The following is a 23952-nucleotide window of genomic DNA, read 5'->3' on the forward strand; positions in this document are numbered from 1 at the left end:
CGTGGGGTGGCCACACAGACAGACGCGCGGGCCAGTGGGACAGGAAGTCCGGGAACAGACCCTCGCACGGGTGGCCAAACGACTTCCGGCCAGCGTGCCGAGACCGTGCAAGGGGGAAGAGGTCGGTCTTCTCGGCACCCGGCGCTGGGAAAACCGGGCGTCCCCAGCCCAGAGCACGCACTTGGACCCTCCCCTCACACCATCACGCAAAAACTCACCCCAAGCGGATCAAAGACCTACACGTAAGGCCTGAAACTGTAAAACTTGGAGGAGCACAGAGGGCAAAAGTCTCGCCACACTGGATTTGGTTATGATTTCTGGACGGGACGCCAAAGGACAGGCAACAAAAGGGAAGACGGACAAACTGCACTTCATGAACATTTTTTTTTTTTTTTGCATATAAATAAATTAGGTTTATTGCTGAATTTTCCCATTGACATTATAGAAAAAAATTTAAAAACACTGAAATTTCACAAATTATGACAGCCCAATAGTTTTAAACATCCTTTATCAAAAAAAGCACAAAAGTGACATTAGAAATATTTGTTGAGGGAAAGCAGAGCATCTGACGGCAAAGAAGTACAAATCCAGACAACGAACGGCACAAACACAGCACTCACAGGGCCGTCGCCACCCGGAAGTCACTGCCCGCGTCGCGATCTAGGTTCCGTTTGAGACGCTACACGCGGTCTCTCGATTAGCCTGTCCGGGCCCCGCCTCCCTCTTGTCAGAAAGCAGCCGCTGCTGCGATGAAATCCCGCGCACGGCCTGGAGAGCAAGGAGGGCCGTCCTCCGCCCTGCTTCCCGAACAAGAAAACGGTTCACACAGAGATGGCTTTGGCGCTTTAGCCCTTAACCTTGCCCCGAACCACGTGACTTGAAAACTGGATCCTCACGTGATGTTTTGGGAACGTCACATCCTGTCCGTACTTTTCTTAACCTACGGCACGTACAGTAAGATTCTCTGATGCCGAAACAAAACAGGCCTCTGCAGCAACTCGTTCGGAGAGCTTTCTTCCTAATTCTCATCGCACAGTTACCACCCCGTTTTTGTTTCGGCTCCCTTCTCGGGCTGACTTAAGGCTCGGGCTTAAGGCGAACGGTCGAGTCTTGGTGGGAGTCTCTTGAGGCCGAACACACACACCTGCTCTCTCCTTCGCCCCGTCGGACGCACGCAGCGTCTTGTCCGGGTGATCAGAGACAGAGACACACGCGCACATCCAAGGACAGCACCCGGAGCAAAGGCGGCTGTCCCCTGCGGCCCGAACGGCGTCACCGAAGCGACGGGGGGGAGGGACACCGGCGGCCGCTGCAGGAAAGCCCTTCCGGGCGCCGTCCGTGGGCCGGACCGCGCAGAAGCCTAGCGGCTCCAGCCCTTGCGAAGGAGACGAGAAACCAGTGCCACCGCGGAAAAGCCCTTCCTCTCTAATCTCAGCTCCATCTGACAAGCAGACGTCAACTGATGTCGCGACGACCCCTAACGGAGACGCGTGCCTGTTTCGCACCCGAAGGGAGGTGTCTGAACTCTGCAAAACTTTGCCAAGACCCACCCCTGCCAATCCCGAGCACGACGCGGCAGGAGCCAGGGCGCAGACCCCAACGACGGATTCCCTTCCACCACCACTTGCGCGGCCTGAGCTGGTTTCCACTGGCCGAGGGTGACCCCCCGCCCCCCCACAAGCAGCATGAAAACCGGAGTCCGCCGTGACCCGCCGAGTGTCCGCTTTGACCTTAACACGGCACGTTCAGCGGCGCGGCCGTCTCCTTCCGCCGGGGCCGGGCCCCTGCGGCGCCCAGCAGCTTGGAGCTGGGAGAGCCGTCCTGCGCCCACCTCCGCCGGTTCGTCGGGGCCGCCCGAGACGTCTTCTCTCGGAGATGCCTCGAATCTCCCCAGACCACCACTTTCTTTAGCTGAGCTTCCCACGCTTAGCCACAACTCGGTAACTTCGGCGAGACACACGCCGTGGCCGGAAAGTAGAGTTCTCGGACTGATGTCCCGCGTCCCTCGCGACGGCTGTGCTATGAGCCGCGGCCACCAGGTCACCACCGCCAAGCAGCAGAACTCGAATAATAAACTGACACTTTCTCTCAGGGCAGCCACGGCTCCCGACGGCCCCGCGCAGCGCTGACCTTCAGGAGCATTTGTAAATGTCGTGCCGCATAAGACACTGCCAGCGGGGTAAAAAGGCAATCCGCCGGATGGGAGAAAACATCTGCAAATCGTGCCTCTGTGAGGGACCACCCGGGGTATATAGGGAACCCCTAAAACTCAACAACAAAAACGCAACTCAATGCAAAAACGGGCAAAGGGCTCGAATCCGCCTTTCGCCAAAGAGAACGGGCTTCACTGTTGAGCGGGTACGGAGTCCCGTGTTACGAGGCGAAAGGGCTCCGGGGACGGGTGGTGGGGACAACATTCTGACTGTACTCAGTACCACTACACTGTCCCCTTAAAAGTGTTTAGGATGGTGAATTTTAGGGTATGTGTATTTTGACACAACCTACAAAAGAAGAAGAATGTACGTAAAATGAAAACATTTATGTCACACGGAAGCGAAAATAATCTCAAGGAAACGCAGGCTACGAGATCCATTAAAAGAGGTCCTGCAGACAGAAGGAAACGGTGTGAGACGGGATTCTGCATCTACGTAGAAAAACGATTTCCAGAACGTGAACTGCATGGTTAACCACAGAAGACCGATCTCACACCTTTGCTTAAAGCAGAACTGCCTGTTTAGAAAGGAAACATGCATCATGGGCACGACAGCACACACGACATGAGACCTACAAGAACAGGGACAGGAGCACGGGAGAAACGGCCGTGCGCCCCTGTAAGGTGCGTGCATGTGAAGCGACACCCTGTCACTAGAGGGCAGGCTTTTTAACATCTTAACATTACCTGCTTTTAGCCATATGTTAAAACCCCCAAAGCAGAGCACACAGCAACCAAAGTATAGCTAACGTGACAACAAGAGAAATAAAGTGAATTCATAAAAACGATCCCAAAGCAGAAACCGAGGGAAAACGAACAAAGAGACGGGACGGACAGCGTGGTGACGGACTCAGTCACATCAAGTGTGAAAGTTCCCAACATCCCAACCAGAGCAGAAACTGTTAAACGGGATGGAAAATCAAGACTCGACTCTATGCTGCCTACAAGAATCCACTTTATGGGGCGCCTGGGGGGCTCAGTCAGTAAGGTGTCTGACTTCGGCTCAGGTAATGACCTCACGGCTTGTAGGTTCGAACCCCACGTCGGGCTCTGTGCTGGCAGCTCGGAGCCTGGAGCCTGCTTCCGATTCTGTGTCTCCCTCTCTCTCTGCCCTTCCCCTACTCATCCTCTGTCTCCGTCTCTCTCTGTCTCTGTCTCTCAAAAATAAACAAACATTAAAAAAAAAAAGAAATCCACTTTAAGTAGAACACAAGCAGGTTGAAAGTAAAAAGACGGAAAAGATAAACCACACTAACACTGGAGGCGTGATGTGGGGTTTACAGATCCATTTTTCAAATTCAAAGGAATAAAGTTTAAAAACTCAAAATATCCTGGGGCCCCTGGGTGGCTCAGTCAGTTGAGCCTCCGACTTCAGCTCAGGTCGTGATCTCGCGGTTTGTGGGTTCGAGCCCTGCATCCAGCTCTGTGTTCACAGCATGGAGCCTGCTTGGGTCTCTCTCTCTCTCTCTCTCTCTCTCTCTCTCTCTCTCCCTCCCTCCCTCCCTCCCTCCCCCACTCGTGCACAAAGTTTCTCTCAAAAATAAATTTAAAAATTTTTTTTTAATTTTAAAAAGAAACAAATGAACAAACGACAAAAGACAAGAAACACACTCTTACAGAGAACACACTGGTAGCTGCCAGACGGGAGTTGCAGGGGGAGGCGTCAGATACAGGCTGGAGGGGTGAGTATCATGATGGGTTCGAGCGAGCAAGGCAGGAACTGCTGGATCACTAGATTGTACACCTGATGCCAACAATACTGCACGGTGGTTTTCTTTTTTTTTAGTGTTTTTATTTATTTTTGAGACAGAGAGCACGAGCAGGGGAGGGGCAGAGAGAGAGGGAGACACAGAATCTGAAGGAGGCTCCAGGCTCCCAACTTTCAGCACAGAGCCTGACATGGGGACCGAACTCACAGACTGTGAGATCGTGACCTGAGCCGAAGTCGGCCGCTCAACCGACTGAGCCCCCCAGGCGCCCCTCGCTGCGTGTTAACTACACTTAAATGAAAACAATATACAATCTGAATAGTTCTACATCTGTTAGACACTGGATGTGTAGTTTTAAATATTTCCATTAAAAAACCTTCTGCTTCCTGATAGTTTCACTGTCGAATTCCACCAAACACTTAAGAAAGATATAATACAAACTCTATAGAAAATCTTCCAAAAAAATTGAAAAGGAAAGAATATTTTCCAACCCACTCCATGAGGCCAGTGTTATCCTATCTGGATATGCTACGTATCCAAATAGCCCAGAAAGAGGCAAAGACAACCATAGACCAGTATCCCCGATAGAACAGGAAGACAAAAATTCTAAACAAAATTTTCATAAACCAAATTTAACAATCCACTAAAAGGATAACATATCATTACAAAGTAGGCTTTATTCCAGGAGTACAAGGTTGGTTTGACATTCTAAGTTAACCCGTGTCATTCACCACGTTAACAGAGTAAAAAACAAAGTGATAACCGTATTAACAAAGGTTAAAAAAAAACGACAATCCATGTAGATTCAGAAAAAGCTTTTTACAAAATCCACCGTCTGCTTGTTTTTTACATGTATTTAAGTCATGTCCACACCCACAACCCCGAGATCAAGAGTCACACACTCTCTGACTGAGCCAGCCGGGTGCCCCCCCAACACCCATAAAACTCCCAGAAAACTTGAATGAAAAAGGAATTTACACGCCCCAAAAAAGAGCCTCTATGGCAAAGCTACAGCTAACATCATATTTAATGGTGAAAGACGGAATGTTTTGCCCTAAGATCAGGGCTGAGACAAGGATACTCTTTCTCGCCCCTTCTGTTTGGCGTCGCACAGGTCAATCCAGCCCTAAGAATAAGGCAAGCAAAATAAAAGGTCCCCAGATGATGAGGCAAGCAGCGTGACGGTCCGTATTCCTAGGCAACATGATGGCCTGCTGAAAAATCAACGCAACCTTTTGACAACTGCCACCGGATAGAAGATCAGTCTACAAACCCCCAGCATACTTCCCGCACACACACTGCCGCGCAAGCTGACGCGAGTCAACACGAGCCACTGCTTCCTGTCTGTTCGCTCGCTCGTTTATTTCTTTTAGAGAGAGCGTGCGCGCAAACTGGGGAGGGGCGGAGGGTGTGGGGACAGAGGCTCCGAAGCGGGTTCTGCAGCTGTCGGCACAGAGCCCAATGAAGGGCTCGAACTCCTGAGCCGGGAGATCGTGACCTGAGCCGGGCTGGAGTCTGGACCAAGAGCCCGGGCGCCGCGCTGCTTCGCATTTAACGGAACGGCCGAAACGACGAGTGTGCTCGCACCCGGGCCAAAGTGCGTGCCGGTGAGGGCGTGGAAGAAACGCCATCCCGGCGAACTCGTGGCGCAGACATAAAGTGGTGCGCCGACTTGGCAAACGGGTTTCTCAAAAGCCACTGCAGCACAAAAAAATGGTGACGTGGAAGTTCCAAAACCCCATCGCTCCATCGCGGCCATGATTAAGCTAACAAAAACAGGATCAGCCTCTCAAACTCTGGCATCCAACTTAACGCGTAACAACCAGGAATGCTCAAAGAAATAAGCCCCTGAATTTGGGTCACGGGGTGTAGGGGAGTGTAGGGAAGACCTGAGAAGACACAGGAAGCTCTGGGAGCCCTCCTCCACCCCCGCCCTTGCTGAGCCGGCGGAAACCATCTGGAGGAGCCCTTTGGGAACTCTGGAGGCCGGATGATCAATCCGCAGCAAGTCTTGATGAAGGGTCCAGGCAATTTAGGTGCAGCTCAGCCTTCTGCACGCGAGCACCCGCCACCTCGCACCCCTGCCGTGGGGGCCCGCGCTCCCGGAGGGGCGCGCTAGCCGGGCGTGTGCAGGGAGGACCTGATCCCCAAAGACAGGGGTGCTGGTTGCTAATGGCTGTTTTTGTGGCTAAAGGGCCAGAAAAAGGGACGGTGGTCATGATTTAACACTCCGTGGGCTGAAGTGGCTTTCTGGAGATGTAAAGAAATCCTATCTGTTTTCTGGTGGTGGTGGTCCCCCCCGCCCCCGCCTGGTTTTGGGAGCCGCACGTTTAAGGGAATCGTCAGGTCGCTGGCTGACTGCGCAGCTAAGAGGAATCTCAGCGGCTCCCCCGCCACGAGGAACACGCACTTGGCAGGGATCACCTGGCAAAGTCACAAATGAACAAATCCAGCCTTCGAGATACGGCAACCTTTAAAAAATGCGCAAAAATGACCCACAGAGTTACCACAGCGTGGTTCCCAAAAAGCCGCTCCCCGAGAAAAAATTATAAAACAGAAAGAAACAGGAAACTTCGTCTCATTCATAAGGGGAACGTCTTTTGGCAGAAACTATCCCTGAGGAAGCACAGACGTCGGCATCATCATAGGTATCGGGCAAACTGTATTAACTATGTTTTTATTTAATTTTTTTTTACCGTTATTTATTTTCGAGACAGGAGAGAGAGACAGAGCGCAAGCGGAGGAGGGGCAGACAGAGAGGGAGACACAGAACCCGAAGCGGCTCCAGGCTCCGAGCCGTCGGCACAGAGCCCGACGCGGGGCTCCAACCCACAAACCTTGACCTGAGCCCAGGTCGGATGCTTCACCGACTGAGCCCCCCAGGCGCCCCAGTATTTAATATGTTTAAAAAGTGTGGTGTAGGCCGTGACGGTTGGTTTTTTTCTTTGTTTTTTTGTAATCCAAGTACCGGGCTTAGGCTTTGATCCCGAGGTGTGCACTGCAAAGCCAGCTACGCCCCTAGATAAGAAACCAGGTTGCTTCCCCTGACGGAGGTTCCTTTGTTTTCAAGATCTTGGTTGCTTGGGGGGGCACCTGGGTGGCTCAGTCGGTTAAACGTCCGACTTCGGCTCAGGTCATGATCCCATCTCACGGCTCACAAGTTCGATCCTCGCGTCAGGCTCCGTGACAGCTCGGACCCTGGATCCTGCTTCGGATTCTGTGTCTCCCTCTCTCTGCTCCTCCCCTGCTCGCACTTTTGTCTCTCTCCCAAAAATAAATAAAACATTAAAAAAAATCAAGATCAGGGGCGCCTGGGTGGCGCAGTCGGTTAAGCGTCCGACTTCAGCCAGGTCACGATCTCGCGGTCCGTGAGTTCGAGCCCTGCGTCAGGCTCTGGGCTGATGGCTCAGAGCCTGGAGCCTGTTTCGGATTCTATGTCTCCCTCTCTCTCTGCCCCTCCCCCGTTCATGCTCTGTCTCTCTCTGTCCCAAAAATAAATGTTGAAAAAAAAAAATCAAGATCTGCCTGACTTTAAAGTAAGTAAATAAGTAAATAAATAAAGATCTTGGTTGATTGTGAAAACTGACCATTCGAGCCACTTATTTTTTTCTCTTCCTGCACTTTAATTCTAGCTTTTATGTTTGAAATTCGCCAACAGTGAGCCCACAAAACCCTGCCGTCAACCCCGAGAAAAGCGGAACCGCAGGCCCGGGCACGTGCTCTGTCCACAACCCTGCCGTACGGGCCCCCGGCTGTTCTGTGTCACTTCCAAGTCCTGTAAGTGATAAACTTTTCGCTTTTTCAAAGTTTCCTGGCGGTTATTGCCGAAAGACATCTTGCAATCATAGTGCGGACCACGAGGACCGGTCCTACCACAATACCGGCTATGGACGGGCCGACACGGCACCAGACAACCAACCAGAGGAAACCACGGATAAAGGACTGAACTAAATCAGGAAAACGATGTGTGGTTAAATGGCAACATTAATAAATATTATAGAAAGGAACCAAACAGATTCTGAAACTACAAAGTACAATAACTAAGATGAAAAATTCACCAGAAGGGGGTCAGTGGATTTGAGCAGACCAGAAAAAGAATCCACAAACTTGGAGACAGAAGAAATTATTCAGACTGAGAGGCAGAAGCAAAAAAGGATGAGGAAAAACGAACAGAGCCTGAGAGACTCTTGGGACCACAAAACACAGCAAGACATGCATTACGGAAATTCCTGAAGGGAGAAAGGAGCGGAAAAATATTAAAGAAATGGCCCCAAACTCCCAAATTTGAGTAAAAAGAGGACCATACAAGTCCAAGAAGCTCAGTCAACTCCAAGCCAGGTAAACTCAAAGCCAACCCAACGAACACGAGAGTCAGATGGCCGAAGACACACCGGAGAGCGGTGGGAGGGAAGCGAGGCATCACATACGAGAGACCTCGGGAAAAGCGACAGCCGACTCCTGTTCAGACCCCGTGGAGGCCGGGGAGCAGTGGGAGGACATTTTTCAAGTCAGAAAAGAACTGTCAATCGAGAATCCTGTATCTGGCGAGACGGACCTTCAAGAGTGAAGAAAGAATGAAGACACTTCCAGAAAAATCAGAGCTGCAATAGTTCATCACCAGACCTGCTCCACAGAAGCGCTATCGGGTCCTTCAGGGTGAAACGGAGAGACGCTGGACGGAACTCCAAGTCGTGAGTAAAAACGAGGGGCACCGCTGCCTCAGTCGGCCCGGACGCCGTAACAAAATACCACGCTCTAAGTGGCTCAAACCACATTCATTTCTCTCAGTTCTGGAGGCTGGGAGGTCTGGGCTCCAGAGGCCGGCAGGTCTGGAGAGGGCCCTCTTCCTCGCTTGTCTTCACACGGGGCAGAGAAAAGCATCCCTGCCCTGTGTCTTCTCACAGGGGCAGCAGTCGCATCCCGAGGGCTCTACCCAGAGACCTAATCACTTCCCACAGCGTTCGCTTCCAAATACCAGACGCTCCCCAACACACTGGAAGTTAGGGCTTCGACACGTGAATTTGGGAGGGGCGCAATTCAGCACGGAGCACGGGGTCAAGGGACTCGCGCAGCTAAGTATAAACACCAGCACTACCACGTTCTGTGTGGTTTTAACTCGTTTCCTGTAGCATTTAATAGGCCAATGCACTAAGTCATTACAAGTCGATGTTAACAGGCACACAAGCTACAGATGTGAATTGTGACGACAGCAACACAAAGGAGGCAAAGAGATGTATAGGACAAGTGTTTGTAGGCTTTTGAAACTAATTGGTATTATTCATACTGGTGTGTTCTAGGTTCAGACCAGGTTGTCACGTTAACTGTAATCCCTACGGTCACCGCTAACAGATAACGAAAACACACACAGAAACAGAAAGAAGGGAATTAAAATGGTATAGTTTTCAAATCAACAAAATACAAAGACAGGCTCTGATGGAGGAGCTGAGAACTAGCCAAACACATCTAAGACCGAAAACGAGCGGCAGAAGTAAATCCATTAAGAAACTAGGGTGCTTCTACGAGCATCCAAGTGGAATATAACTTAAAAGTGGTCACAAGAGGGGCGCCCGGGGAGCTCAGTCGGTTCAGCACCAGACTTGGGCTCAGGTCACGATCTCACGGTCCGTGGGTTCCAGCCCCGCGTCGGGCTCCGTGCCGACAGCTCGGAGCCTGGAGCCTGCTTCAGGTTCTGGGTCTCCCCCTCTCTCTCTGCCCCTTCTTGGCTCACACTCTGTCTCTCTCTCTCTGTCTCTCTCAAAAATAAATAAACACTAAAAAAAATTTTTTTTAAAGTTGTCACAAGAGTCAAAGAAAGATATTACAGTTAATCTTAAAAAGGAAAGTCCGTCAAGGAGATATAACAACCATAAACATATAAACAGAGAAACAGACAGTTCTACAGCAATAACTGGAAGTTTTAGGTCCCCAGTTCCATAACAGATTGAGCAACCAGACAGAAATTTGAATAGAAGACTCGAACCCATAGGCTAAGCAGACATCTGTAGAACGTCTCGCCCAACAATAACAGAATAAACTCTCTTCTCAAGTGCACACGGAACATTCTCAAGGACAGATCACTTGTCAGGCCACACAACAAGCCCCCCTAAGTTTATTATTTTTAAAAATTTTTTCCCATCATCAATATTTATTGAGCATTTACAGTGTACAATAGAACACACAGAAAACATTGTCCCTGCTCTCGAGGAGCTTACATTCTATAAGAAAAAAAAAATACACCTCTTTTAAAATGGTATTTTTGTTTGGTGTTTTCTGCGAGGTACTAAGGAAATAGTCCGTAGGGTGAGCTTTGGGTATAACTTAGCCCCATCATTATTTAAAGAGAGGAAGAGGAAGGATTTTAAAGGCAGACAATGACAGACCATTCAGGAAAGATAGGGTTTACAAGGAGATAAACACAATCTCATCAACTAAGGAGAGATTTGCTGCGGTAAATAGGATGAGGGAAATAGTTTGTGGGAGGCAAGCAAAGGAAGCAAGGGGTCCTCAGACATGGAGTGGAGCCAGAAAAATCATGCGGCCTTTTGTCCAAGTACACGGCCACCAAAGTAGGAACGGTTGGTGACAAGACAGAAGGCTAAAAAAGGTAATCCTGTACACCTGACAAATAGAAAGAATAAAGATCAAAGTTGAAGGCAGGCTATAACAAGATCAAGAAATCCTTAAAAACAAAAGTGATTTGGAAGCACAAAACTTAGTTAATGCTACCCAATGTCATGATGGGCCAAGAACAAGAACATTGTGGCTTCCTAAGTTAGAAAATGCCATATACCAAAATTTTAAATGGAACACGGTACTTTTTTCCCGATCAATCTCCCGTCTGGAAAAAAAAAAAAAAAAAACCACAAGGAGAAATATGGGACATGGTGGTTGGGAACAGTAGTAGTTACAGTAGTAGTATTTTGTTGTTACGATAAACTTTGTACTTAAACTTGGTAAAAGCCCATTAGCTGCCAACAGGGAATAAGGAAAAAATTTCCAAAAATGTACAATCTCCTTTGGAGAAGTTTCAGAACCAAAAGACTAATTTACATGAAAAGCTGTAGAGAAAGTAGTTGAAAAGTCCATTCATAAAACTTTTATTCCACTTATGTGAACTTAATACACGTGTTCTTAACAATTATGCTTGGATTGTTCGTGAAAATTTCATAAGACATTAAACAAAGCGAGCCATCATCTCAAGTTATTTCCCTGTTGACTATTTTTACAGCACATGCATGTTAGGCAAGTATCAAAAAAAAAAAATCACAAAAGCAAAAACAAAAACAAAAACAAACCTAAAAAAAGTTAAATACATGGGATTTTTGTTTTGCTGCTGTGCTTGATATACATAAAGTGATGGACATCAAGCAGTTCATTTTTACTGCATCTTTACTTGCACATTCGTTCTTAGGTTGCCTAAAACATTTAAATACAAATATAACGAGTGTAGCAAAAATATTGAAAGCAAACAGCAGGTAACTTTACAAATGATGGAATGTGAACCGTTTCTGCCCTCATCCAGAGCAAATTGGGTCACAACTGAAGGATCACTTCTGTGACTGTAGTCAAAGGTGTGCACATTTGAGAATGAGTACGCCACAGACGCACACGGTTCAACGTGTAATATCTACGGGACGCCCATTTCCACTACAGCCCCGTAAGTGCTCCAGACCTTAAAGTACCCACAAAAACTACACCTGTATCTGCAACCAATTACCCCTTTTGTTTGCCACCAGGACAAACCGATACGTAGGCAGTTTTCTTTGCTTAGACATGGAAGCAGTTTTAACACTGGCCCTTGTGAAGCCACGATGTACCGAAAGTACTATGCCAAAGTTTATACTAGTATAAAAATTCCACATGCCCATATCGGCCACCTCAAGATGAAAACAGATCACTCCCTAAATGTCAACTGGCTCTACTCCCCTAATATTAAACATAAAAACCACATGGGAAATACAGAAATTCAAATAGAAGTAACGTAAACCTGCCATAAATCGTAAACAAAAAACTATTTGTGGGACAGCATGGATGACAAATGATCTACTGTGTAAATTTTTTTTTAATGTTTTTTATTTATTTTTGAGACAGGGAGAGGCAGAGCATGAACAGGGGAGGGTCAGAGAGAGAGGAAGACACAGAATCTGAAGCAGGCTCCAGGCTCTGAGCTGTCAGCACAGAGCCCGACGCGGGGCTCGAACTCACAGACCGCGAGGTCATGACCTGAGCCGAAGTCGGACGCCCAACCGACTGAGCCACCCAGGCGCCCCTCTACTGTGTAAATTTTAGAACGAGGCAGACAAAAGCTGGAAGGCCGATTAATTTTCCCCTCCTTCTCCTGCTTCAGCTTCGTCTCCTTGGGTATCCGACGTCCACGAGGTCAAGTTGTCTCTCAGTAACTGCATTATTAGCGTGCTGTCTTTGTAGGACTCTTCACTTAATGTATCGAGTTCAGCAGTGGCTTCATCAAAAGCTGTCTTTGCAAGAGAGCAGGCTTTCTCCGGGGAGCTCAGAATCTCAGAATAGAACACAGAGAAGTCAAGGGCCAGACCCAATCTGATAGGGTGTGTCGGCTGCATTTCCTTTTCGCTGATCTCAAAAGCTTCTTCGCATGCTTGTTGTGACTGATCCACCGTCCCTTGCTTGTCATCGCCAGCAGCAACCTCAGCCACGTAAGGACAGCAGTCTCCTTTCATTTTCAAATAGAAGACTTTGCTCTCTGCTTGTGAAGCACTGGGCATCAAAAACTTTTCCAAAAGAGACAGTGCATCATTGCGGATATCGCTTAGCTCGGTCTCAATTTTCTCTCTGTATTCTCGAGCCGTCTGTGTTTTTTCTCAGCACCTTCCGTCTTTTGCTCAACACTTGAGACGACCCTCCAAGATGACCTACGGGCTCCTACAACATTTTTATAAGCAACTGAGAGACGATTCCTCTCCTCATTGGATAATTCAGCTCCTTGCTCAGTTACAGACTTCATGCAGGCTGCCGTGTCGTCATATCGCTCAGCCTGCTCGGCCAGCTTGGCCTTCTGCACCAGCTCATTTTTGTCCCTGACTGGATGTTCTGTGTCCGGAGTGGGTGGCGGCGGACGGACGGACGGGGGCTCAGCAGTCTCTGGGCGGCAGCGGCGAGGCTGAGACTCTGTCCCTGGATCTCGCTGCTCACAGGGTACAGCCGCTCCGCAGACGAGGGGTTTCCTCCAATCACCAGCCCCGGCAGCAGGGGCACCACACGCACGATGACGTCAAACGCTCGCCTTCCCCTCGGATCCCCCGCAACCTTCCCAGGTTCACTCTTCCTCCAAGACCCCCTAAGTTTATTTATTTATTTATTTTTTTAAAAACAAACCCACAAAGTTTATTTATTTTTATTTTTTTTTTTAACATTTATTTTTGAGACAGAGAGAGACAGAGCATGAATGGGGGAGGGTCAGAGAGAGGCAGACACAGAATCTGAAACAGGCTCCAGGCTCTGAGCTGTCAGCACAGAGCCCGACGCGGGGCTCGAACTCCCAGACTGCGAGATCATGACCTGAGCCGAAGTCGGCCGCTTAACCGACTGAGCCACCCAGGCGCCCCAAAGACCCCCCTAAGTTTAAAAAGACTGAAATAATACCAATCTTCTCTGACCACAATGGAATGCAGCTGGAAATCAGGAACAGGAAGCAAAGTGGAAAATTCCAAACACGTGGGTGTTAAGGAGCACACTCTTAAATAACCAAGGAGACAAAAAAATAAATCACAAGAGAAATTTTTAAAATACTTGAAGACTGTAGATAGAGGTTACAGGATACAGCAAATGCAGTGTGGGGGGACTCTGTAGCTAGAAGTGCCTGCTGCACAAAAGACAAATCGACAACCTAACTTTACACTTTAAGGAACAAGAAAAGAGCAAACTAAACCCAAAGCCAATAGATGGGAGCGTGGGAATAAAAGGAAACTTTGTCTACAGTGGAGTCGGCCGGCAGGGGGCGCCTCACACCCAGCACTGCTTTCAAATGCAGACCCAACAGAAGGCAAGCATCCTGCTTGCGGCTACCACTTTACTACCCCAGCAGGGGAAAGGAAGGCTTCCTCCTGCCCCAGCAACAGTCCAGCCAATGGGAGACTGCTAGAGCCCAGCCAATGGGAGACAGCCATAGCCCAGCCAATGGGAGACTGCTAGAGCCCAGCCAATGGGAGACGGCCACAGCCCAGCCAATGCGAAGCCTCTATACCTCCAACTTCCAGTTCACTCCAATGGACTTTTAGTTTACAACAGCCCCACCCTCTCTCCTGCCTTCTGCTATAAGGCTTTGATCTGGCTCGCTAGTCTTGGAGTACCATTCTCTGCCATTCCAGGGTAAAGACATTTTTGCTGGTAAAATAATTGGCAGTTTTATTTTTAAGGTTAACAGAAGAGATAAATGAAACAATGGAAACAGAATCAACAAAAGCTAGTTCTTTGGAAAGATCAACAAAATGGGCATTTCTTTTTTTTTTTTCTTAAGTTTATTTATTTTGAGAGAGAGAGAGCGCACACGTGTGCATACGGGGGAGGGGCAGAGAGGAGACCGTCCCAAGCAGGCTCCATGCTGTCAGTGCAGAGCCCGATGCAGGGCCCGAACTCAAGAACTGTGAGATCATGACCCCAGCTGAAATCAAGGGTGGGACACTTAACTGACTGAGCCACCCAGGCGCCCCCAAAATGGACAATTCTTTATACGGGCTAAGAAAAAACAAGACGCAAATTACTAAAATCAGAAGTGAACAAGAAAACAACTGGATTTTACAGAAATAAAAGAGGATGAGAGAATACTGAACAATTAAATGCGAGCATAATAGAAATCCTGTGACATGGACAAGTTCCTAGAAATGCAGAGGTTACTGAAACCAAGAATAAATAGAAAATCTAGACATACCCTATACTAAGATTGAGTCAATAATCAACACCATCCTGAGAAAGGAAAGCCCTGGACCAGATGGCTTGGTGGGTAAATTCTACCAAATATTAAAGAATTAACACCAATCCATCCCAAACTCTCCCAAACAATAGTAGGGAACACCCCTTAACTCATTCTATAATTCCAACATAACCCTGATAATAAAGCCAAAAATACCACAAGAAGAAAAATATAAACCAGTATCTTAAGAATATAGATGCAAATATCCTCAAGAAAACACTAACAAATATAATCCAGCAGCATATTAAAATTATTAGACACCATGATGACGTGCGATTTATCCCAGGAATACAAAGATGATTCAACATACAAAAATTAATCAATGTAATACACCACACTAATAGAAGGAAGAGAAAATTTCAACATCATTTCATTTCATGATAAAAACACCTAAACTAGGAATGGAAAGAATAGATCTCAAAATGACAAAGGGAACTTTGGAAAACCCAAACCCAGTGTCAGAATCAGTGGTGAAAGACAGAAAGTTCTCCTTCTAAGATCAGGCACAAGGATGCCCACTTCCACTTCTATTCAATACTACACTAGAAGTCCTAGCTAGAGCCATTAGGCAGAAAAAGAAATAAAAGTATCTCTAATTGCAGATGGCATCTTATAGGTAAAAAACCTTTTAAAAATCCACAAACATAACAGCAGCACTTATAAAGGAATTCAGCAAAGTTGCAAACATACAAGATCAGTATCCTAAAAATCACTTGTATTTTTTACACATTAGCAATGAACAATCTGAAAAGGAAACTTGTAATTTCGCATACAATAGTATTAAAAAGAATAAAATAGGGGTGCCTGGCTGGCCCAGTCGATGGAGCATGCGGGTCTTGAGCTTGGGGTCATGAGTTCAAGCCCCGGGCTGGGTGTCCAGATTGCTTAAATAAACCTTAAAAAAATCTTAAATAAAAGAATAAAATACTTCAGGAATAAATTCAATCAAGGAAGTATTAGACTTGTATACCCAAAACCACAAAACATTTCTGAAAGAAATTAAAGATGATCTCAACAGAAGGAAAGACATGTCGTGTTCAAGGATTGGGGGACTTTACACTGCTAAGATGGCAGTATTTCCAAATATCTCCAAAGCGTTAAACAGATTCCATGCAATCCCTACCAATATCCCAATGGTCTTTTTGGCAGAACTAGAAAAAGTGATCCTAAAATTCATATGAAACTGCCAGTGATTCCAAATAGTCAAAACAATCTCGGGGGTGCCCGTCGGCCGGCTCAGTCGGTGGAGTGTGCGACTCTTGACCTTGGGATTGTGGGTTCAAGCCCCACGTTGGGTGTAGAGGTTACTTCAAAATAAAATCTTAAAAAATACACTGAAAAAGAGGAACAGAGTTGGAGGGCTCACACTTCACATACTACAAAGCTACAGTTATCAAGACGGTGTGGTAAGGCATGAGGACAAACACACCAAGAGACTAAAACGGAAAAGTCCAGACGTTGACCACGCAGCTGGCCACACCGGACGCAGTTCAGTGGGGGAAAGAACAAGTCTTTCCAAAAACGGTGCTGGGCAATCTGTCCACATGCACAGCAATTTAGATGAACTCTTATCTAACACCACGTGCAAAAAGTAACTCAAACTGGATGAAAGCCCTAAATCAAAGCACTGAAATTGTAAAATGCTTAGGAAAAAAAACCACAGGTGCAAATATTCATAATCTTGAATTTAGTTAAGTTTCTTACATGACACCAAAAGGATGAGCATAAAGTTAAAAGTAAATTGAACCTCGCCAACATTAAAATATTTTTGCATCAAAGGACAATATGAGAAAGAGAACAGACAACCTACAGGATGAGAGGAAATATTTGCAAACTATATCTCTGATAAGGCCCAGTATCCAGAATATGTAAGGGATACTTAAAACTGAACAAAAAGGCAAGCAACCTAAGCAAAAAACATGCAAACAATCCGAACAATCATTTCTCCAAAGACATGTATGTGGCCAATAAGCCTAGGAAACGATGTCCCACATCACCAGCCGCCAGGGAACCGCAAATCGAAACCGCAGTGAGCTGCGTCACATCCACTAGGGGAGTGCTCTGTCACGGGTCTTTAAACCCAGACAGACAAGGACAGTGTTGACAAGAATGTGGGCACTCCGGAGCTCGCATGTTAGCGGTGCGAACGTGAACCGGGCAGCTGCTGTGCAAAAAAGGTTTGGTGGCTCCTCAAAGTGGCACACGGCCTCAGCACACGATCCAGCAATCCCGCTCCTGGGTCAGCCCCCGAAAGAACTGAAATCAGGGACTCAACGACGTGCACACAAAGGTTCACAGCGCGGATCATGACGGGCAGAAAGGGGAAACAGCCTGAAGGGCCACCAGCAGATGCACCACAAACAGGCGGCGCCACAGCTAGGTGACGGAATGTTGCTGGGCCACACAGAGGACGAAAGTCCTGACACACAGGCCGCGAGCAGGCGAGTCCCGAATCCGTGACTCCGAGCAGAAGCAGAGAACCCCGACGGCCCCAAGCGCAGGGCGGAGCGTCGGGTACAGGGGCCTGACCGCACAGCGCGGGGCGGGGCCCCAGAGTGCAGGGCGGGGCGCACAGCACGGGGGTGGGGCCTCACATTGCCGGGAGGGGAGCACAGCGCTGGGGGCGGGGACACCGGCGCGGGGCCGAGGCCACACAGTGCAGGGCGGGGCGCACAAGGTGGGGGCGAGGCCACCAGGCGCGGGGGCAGGGCCGCACAGTGTAGGGCGGGGCCCCGCGTAGGGGAGGGGCCACCAAAAGTAGGGGGGTAGGGGCCGGGCCGCCTGGAGCACAGGAGAGGAGCCCCCCTCACGTGGGCGGAGCCGTCTGGTGCAGGGCGGGGCGCACAGCGCCAGGGAGGGCCGCTGCTTGATGGGGATGCAATGGGTCCACTAGGGAAATATTTTAGAACTCAACAGAGGGGCGCCTGCATGGCTCTGTCTGTTAAGTGTCAAACTTCCGCTCAGGTCGTGAAGCTTGGGGTCTGTGGGTTCGAGCCCCACATCGGGCCCTGTACTGACAGCTCAGAGCCTGGAGCCTGCTTCGGATTCTGTGTCTCCCTCCCTCTCTGCCCCTCCCCTGTGTGTGCTCTCTCTCTCAAAAAGAAATAAACATCAAAAAAAATTTTTAAAACTCAACAAAGAATGGTACCCCCCCCAACACATAGCTTTATGTTACGTGAACTTCAGCTCAGTAAGAACACTTTTTTTTTTTTTTTTTTTTTTTTACCGAGAAAGAGGAGCGCAAGCAGGGGGAGGGGCAAAAGGAGAGAACCCCAAGCAGGCTCCATGCCCAGTGTGGAGCCGGAAGACAGGCTTGATCCCATGACCCTGGGATCATGACCTGTCCCAACCACCCAGATGCCCCCACAGGAAGAACGTTTTTAAGCCAGGACAGTCTGATGTGCAAAAACTTGCCATTACAACACACAAGTCAGGTCCAGAGTCCCAGCTCAGAGTCAGAGAAACTAGTTCGGAAACTCAGGTGTAATCTGTAGGACCTACTGTACTTCTCTCCAGAGCAAAAACGCTGAAGGCAAACGCGACTTACCTCGGTTGTGGGGAGGAAGACTCCGCCAGGGCGACGGGGCGGGGTTCCCAGGCGCGCCCACGCACGATGCCAGCGAAACTCCTAAATGCCCGCGCGCGCCCCGACTCAGGCTCCTGCTGCACAAACCCGCCATGACCCTCCAACTCCCAGCGGGGCCTCGCGTGACCCGCAGCACCCAGTATTACCGCAACCCCGCCCCTCACCTGTGGCTTGCACCTGAGTGGCCCGGACGGCCAGCCCCGCCCCTGCCGCGCCCTCGCACGAGGACACCTGCCCCCCCCCACCCGCCCACGCCCCTGCGCGAAGACGCCCCGCCGACCACGCCCTGACCACGCCCCCACCACGCCTCTGCGCGATATCACCCCCTCCGGTCACGCCTCCCGACTACTTCCACGCACGTGGACGTGGCCGATCACGCCCCTGAACTCAGACGCCTGGCCATCAACGCCCTTGACCACGCTCCTGCACGAGGACGCTCCCCCGCCCCCCCCACCATGCCCCGCCTACCCTACCACGCCTTCGAGCCACGCCCCCGCGGGAGGACGCCCTTCCGACCACGCCCCACACGTGTACGCCCCGCACGAGGACGCCCTGGGGAGGACACCATCGACCCCACCCCCGACCACGCCCCTGCACGAGGATACCTCAGACCACGTCCCCGCCCCGTGTTCACGCCCCAGGTCCACGTGCCCGCGCCCGGACGCCTAGCTGACCGCGTCCTCCGACCACGTCCCACCACCAGGCCTTCGCAGCCCCCGCGGCAGGGGCGAGGGCACCCCGGCTCGCCTCTCGCCCGCTCTCCAGGCCACGCCCCTGCCGGCCTGGCCCCCAGGGTCCGGCCCTCGGTGGCTCGGCTCCCGCGCAGGCCCCGCCCGCCCGAGCGCAGAGGCGCAGATGGAGTCGGAGACGCGGGAGCTGCGCGCGGCGGGCGGCTTCGGCCGGGCCCGGCGCCTGCTGGCCGCCGCCTCGTGGCTGCCGTGCGTGGCGCTGGGGCTGGCGCTGGGCTCCGAGCCGCTGCTCACCACGCCGCCGGCGCACCACTGCCGGCCGGACCCCGAGCTGCTGCCCCCCGCGCTGCGCGCTCTGCGCGGGCCCGCGTTGCTCGACGCCAGCGTGCCGCGCCTGGGACCCGCGCGCGCCCCGAGCCCCTGCCTGCTCCTGCGCTACCCTGAGCCCGAGCCCCACGCCCGCCCCAACGGCACGCGGCCCTGCACGCGCGGCTGGCACTACGCGCTGCCCGCCGCCGGCCTGCTGCGCAGCCCGGTGACCCAGGTACGCTCCCGATCAGATCGGCGGAGGGCCGGACGCGGGAGCACGCGGGCCCGACGGTCGGGGTCTCCGCCTCAGCCTTCTCTGCCTCATCCTGTTTGCTCCCACTCTAACGCCTCTCGTCCCCCCCTTTTCTGTCTGCCTTCCTCCGTCCTCACCTCCCTCCGTCCCCCCTTGCTCCTCTCCCTTGCCCTCTGCCCGTGGTCGGCTGGGGCTTGTCAGGTCGGGCTCTTAGTCGGTCGCCAGGTGACGCAGCAGATGCCCAGGTTGCGGGGGTGCCGGGCCCAACGGCGGAGCCTGCCGCCCGAGGACTGGCACTGCGGGCGGGCAGCCTGGGGGAGGAGGCGTTCAGCCGAAGGTCTGAGCGGATCGGCGCCAGGTGGTCCGCAGTAGGTGGCACTCAAGTGCCACCAGCGTTTTGAGCAAGCTGTGGCTTTGGGCCATGTAGGTGTCGAAAGCGGGCTCCCAAGACAGGAGGCTTTGAATCAAGGTAGGCACGTGGAGATACGTTTGCGAAAAGCAGACCTTTCGTCTGAGGAGCAAACCAGCTGGAGGGGAGGTGGGGGGCGACTCAGGGGTGGGTTGCGAAGAGAGGGGGAGGAGGCAGCTGGACCCTCCCAGGCCCCTCTTCCGCTCCTTCCTCCCTGGGGCTTGGGAGCCGCCCAGCTCTGCCTCCCTCCTGGCAGCCTCTGCCCCGCATCCCTACCTCTGTCCCTGGGAGGATCAGCTCCAGTGTGGGAACAGGGACAGGGTTGCCACGTCTTTGCCTGAGGCCCCGAAACCGGCTGGGCTGCTGTCTTCCGTCCATTCTGCCCCACGGCACCCCTGCCCTTCTGTGGGGGTACTGATCAATCAGCACCCCGTCAGCTTTCACAAACGTTTGGTGTTTAAGGTAAAAACTGCGATGTAGTATGATCGAAAACAGTACGTTAGGTTTGGGGAGGAGGCGCAGAAACCTGGAAGGAGAGGTGGGGAAGTGCGAAACCGAGGTCAAGGGCCATGTCCGGGAAAAGCAGGTGAGCGCAGGCCTGAGTCACAGTTCCCGAAATCACTTTTGAAGTGAGCAGTGTCGGGGGAGGTGAGGGCGATGCCCTGGAGGCCTTGGCACAGCAGCCAGCAGGAGGCTCAGCTCTGTCAAGGGCCCCCTGGTGGGAGACCAGTGGCTGCAGAAAGGGGAGTGGGTCCCCATCCAGAGAAAAAACAGACTTGGGGTTCCAGGTAGGTGTCCTGGGGACCCCTGTCATTGCCCTCTGGGGACTCAGGCCAGGAATTGTTCAGATTCTGCGGGAAGACTACCAGAGTCAGGAGATGATGCTGTGGGACCTTGAGCAGGTCCTCCACCCTCTCTGTGCCTCAGTTTCCCCTTATCTCCAGAGAGGAACTGGAGCAGGCCATCTAGCGCCCCTTGCAGCCTGGCCTTCTGGGAACTCGCAATGGGAAGGGTGGCCCGGCCAGCCAACAGGTGATTGGTGTCCCCGTAGTGGAACCTGGTGTGTGAGGATGGCTGGAAGGTGCCCCTGGAGCAGATGAGCCACCTCCTGGGCTGGCTGCTGGGCTGTGTCTTCCTGGGTGCGGGCTGTGACCGGTGAGGCGCTGCCCCTTCGCTTCTCTCCCAGCAGCCCCCCCTTCCGGGCCCTCAGGGTCCTGCCGGATGCCCTAGCTGTCCTGACCCCACCCACGTTTCCCTGGCTGCCCCCCAGGTTTGGACGTCGGGCTGTGTTCGTGGCCTCCGTGGTGCTGGCCACAGGCCTGGGGGCCGGTGAGGCCCTGGCGGCCAGCTTTCCCGCCCTGCTGACCTTAAGGCTGCTTCACGGGGGGGCCTTGGCAGGGTTTTCCCTTGCCCTCTACGTGGCTCGTGAGTACCGCGGGGGCGGGGGCCCTGGGGAGCACCCCCTCAGGCCAGGCCTCCCACTCCGCTGCAGGGCAGAGTCAGGTGGCGGGGCGGCCCCTCCGGCGCTCCCGCTGAGGGCCCTTCTTGCGGAGGGGGGAGGGGCACTCTTTGTTCTACGAGGTCTGTCCCTGGTGGGAAGGTCCAGGTGCTGGAGCTGTAGGTTAGTGAGCGGTCCCCGCAGCCCCGGGGAGGTCCTCAGGCCATCTGCGTCCGCTCAGGCCTGGAGCTGTGTGACCCCCCTCGTCGCCTGGTGTTCTCCGTGGGAGCCGGCCTCTTCTCCGTGCTGGGCACGCTGCTGCTGCCTGGCCTGGCGCTTCTGGCGCGGGACTGGCGCCTCCTGCAGGGGCTCAGCGCCCTGGTGACGGGCCTTCTGCTGCTCTTTTGGGGGTAAGCGTGTCACGGTTCAGTGACAGCATGGCGGCCCCCTGTGTCACTTCTCTCCGCACCTTTGTGCAGCAGCGGGCGTGTGGGTGTGGCACAGGGATCCGGAAAGCCGCGGCATGACTTGTCCCCCTGGATCCAGAGAGGCGTCGTGAGCCTCTGCCCTCCTTGCGGAGAGGACCTGTGGGCATTCTCGCCCCACCCCTGCAGGTCGCCGGCCCTGTTCCCTGAGTCTCCCTGCTGGCTGCTGGCCACGGGACAGCCAGCCCGGGCCCGGAAGATCCTGTGGCACTTTGCAGAACCTGGGGGCGTGGACCCGGAGGACGGCTCAGAGGAGGAGAGCTCCCTGGTTACAGGTGATGCACCAGCCGGGAGATGGGAGACGGGTGCCAGAGAAGGGTCGTCTCTCACACGTGCCCCTCATGTCCCCGGAGCCGCAGAGCTGGACATGCTGGGTGCACAGAGCCCCCGGCCCCAGTACCACTCCGTCCTGGAGCTCCGGCACACCCGCGTCGCCTGGAGAAACGGACTCATCCTGGGCTTCAGTTCGTGAGGAGGGGAGGGCACGGGTGGGCTAATGGGGTCTGCGCCTTCCACCCCCCCGGTGGGTGGGTCTTTGCTCGCTGGAGTCCCCCGCCCTGGCTGGGCCATAGCTGCGTTCTCCCTCTCTCCCAGGCTGATCTGCGGGGGCATCAGAGCCGGCTTCCTCCGCAACCTGGCCCCGAGCGAGCCCACCTTCTATTGGCCCTACTTCCTGACCGCCGGCCTGGAGGCAGCGGCCGCTGTGCTCCTGCTGCTGACGGGGGACCGCTGGGGGCGACGCCCGGTCCTGTTGCTGGGCACCCTGGTCCTGGGCCTGGCATCCCTGCTGCTCCTTGCCGGGACCCAGTGTGAGTGTGGGGCCCGGCCGATACCGAGTCCTCGTGTTTGGCAGAGGGTCTGACCCACGTGGGGTAGCGGGATCAGCCCCCTCCTGGGGCCACGAGAAGGTAGCACAGGAGGCGGGGCATTGGGATGAAGTTCTGGTTTTTGCCCCATCTGTCTTCCCACCGTGTACCCACCCAGAGAAACTGAGGCCCGAAGAGTCAGAAGGCCAAAAGGATCCTATGATCCCAGACGGGGAAAGGCTGGGAGGCCAGGCCCTGCGGGCAGCGTGGGAACTGCCTCCTCCTGCCTCCTCCTGCCCCCAGACCTGCCGGGTTGGACCATGCTGTCCCTGTCCGTCCTGGGTCTCCTGGCCTCCCACGCGGTGTCTGCCCTCAGCAGCCTCTTCGCGGCGGAGGTGTTCCCCACGGTGATCAGGTGAGCTTGGGCTGCCAGCCACACCCTGCCGTCCCCGTGGCGCCCACCACCTCTTGGGGGACACACGGGGGCCGCTGGTCACAGAAGGGAGTGGAGGAAGGGGGCCGGGGGCTTGGGGAGCAGCGAGGACAGAATTGCGGGGGGGGGGGGGGGCGGTTTTGGATTTTCTGATGAAAAGAAGGAAACTTGTTCCAGGCCAGGGGGAAGTTTTTCCACAGACTTTGAGTCCCCCCCCCCCCCCCCCGACCCCCGCTTTGCCCCCGGGCCGCCCCCCACCGCGCGCTCTCCCGCAGGGGGGCCGGGCTAGGCCTTGTGCTGGGGGCCGGCTTCCTGGGCCAGGCGGCAGCGCCGCTGGCCGACGTGCACGGCCGGGGCGGCTTCTTCCTGCACCACGTGGTCTTCGCCTCCTTCGCGGTGCTCGCCTTGCTGTGCGTCCTGCTGCTGCCCGAGAGCCGAGGCCGCCGCCTGCCCGCGTCGCTGCGGGACGCCGACTGCCTGCGCGGGTCCCGGGCCCGCCGCCGCCGCCCGCCCCCGCCCCCCCACCGGGCGGGGTCCCGGCCGGAGCGGGACGGCTGACTCGCCGGCGCCCTGGCTCCCCTCCATCCCCGCCACGCGTGGAGGATAAAGGCATCCGTGGAACTTGGCGTCCTCGCTGCTGCTTCTCTCGGGCCGCGCGCCCTGGGTTGGAGGGGGCTC

General features: G+C 53.2%; 2 protein-coding genes across 2 annotated transcripts; one reads left to right on the forward strand and one right to left on the reverse strand.

Annotated features, from left to right (window-relative positions):
• Positions 1-12205: 12205 nt before the first annotated feature.
• LOC115503161 (14-3-3 protein zeta/delta-like) lies at positions 12206-13144 on the reverse strand (the record flags this gene model as incomplete). The annotated part of the gene is given in 2 exon segments (XM_032591432.1): positions 12206-12751; positions 12754-13144. Coding segments are annotated over 2 exon segments (903 nt in total), but the record flags the coding sequence as incomplete, so codon positions are not given.
• Positions 13145-19307: 6163 nt separating this feature from the next.
• On the forward strand, positions 19308-23832 carry SLC22A31 (solute carrier family 22 member 31). Its single transcript, XM_030299210.1, has 9 exons — positions 19308-19685; positions 21164-21267; positions 21383-21537; positions 21792-21960; positions 22165-22310; positions 22395-22503; positions 22630-22844; positions 23145-23256; positions 23550-23832. Exons 1-9 carry the CDS (start codon positions 19308-19310, stop codon positions 23830-23832), a joined length of 1671 nt encoding a protein of 556 aa, XP_030155070.1.
• The last annotated feature ends 120 nt before the right edge of the window (positions 23833-23952 follow it).

Source organism: Lynx canadensis, chromosome E2 (genome assembly GCF_007474595.2).
Source record: "Lynx canadensis isolate LIC74 chromosome E2, mLynCan4.pri.v2, whole genome shotgun sequence".
NCBI lineage: Eukaryota > Metazoa > Chordata > Mammalia > Carnivora > Felidae > Lynx > Lynx canadensis.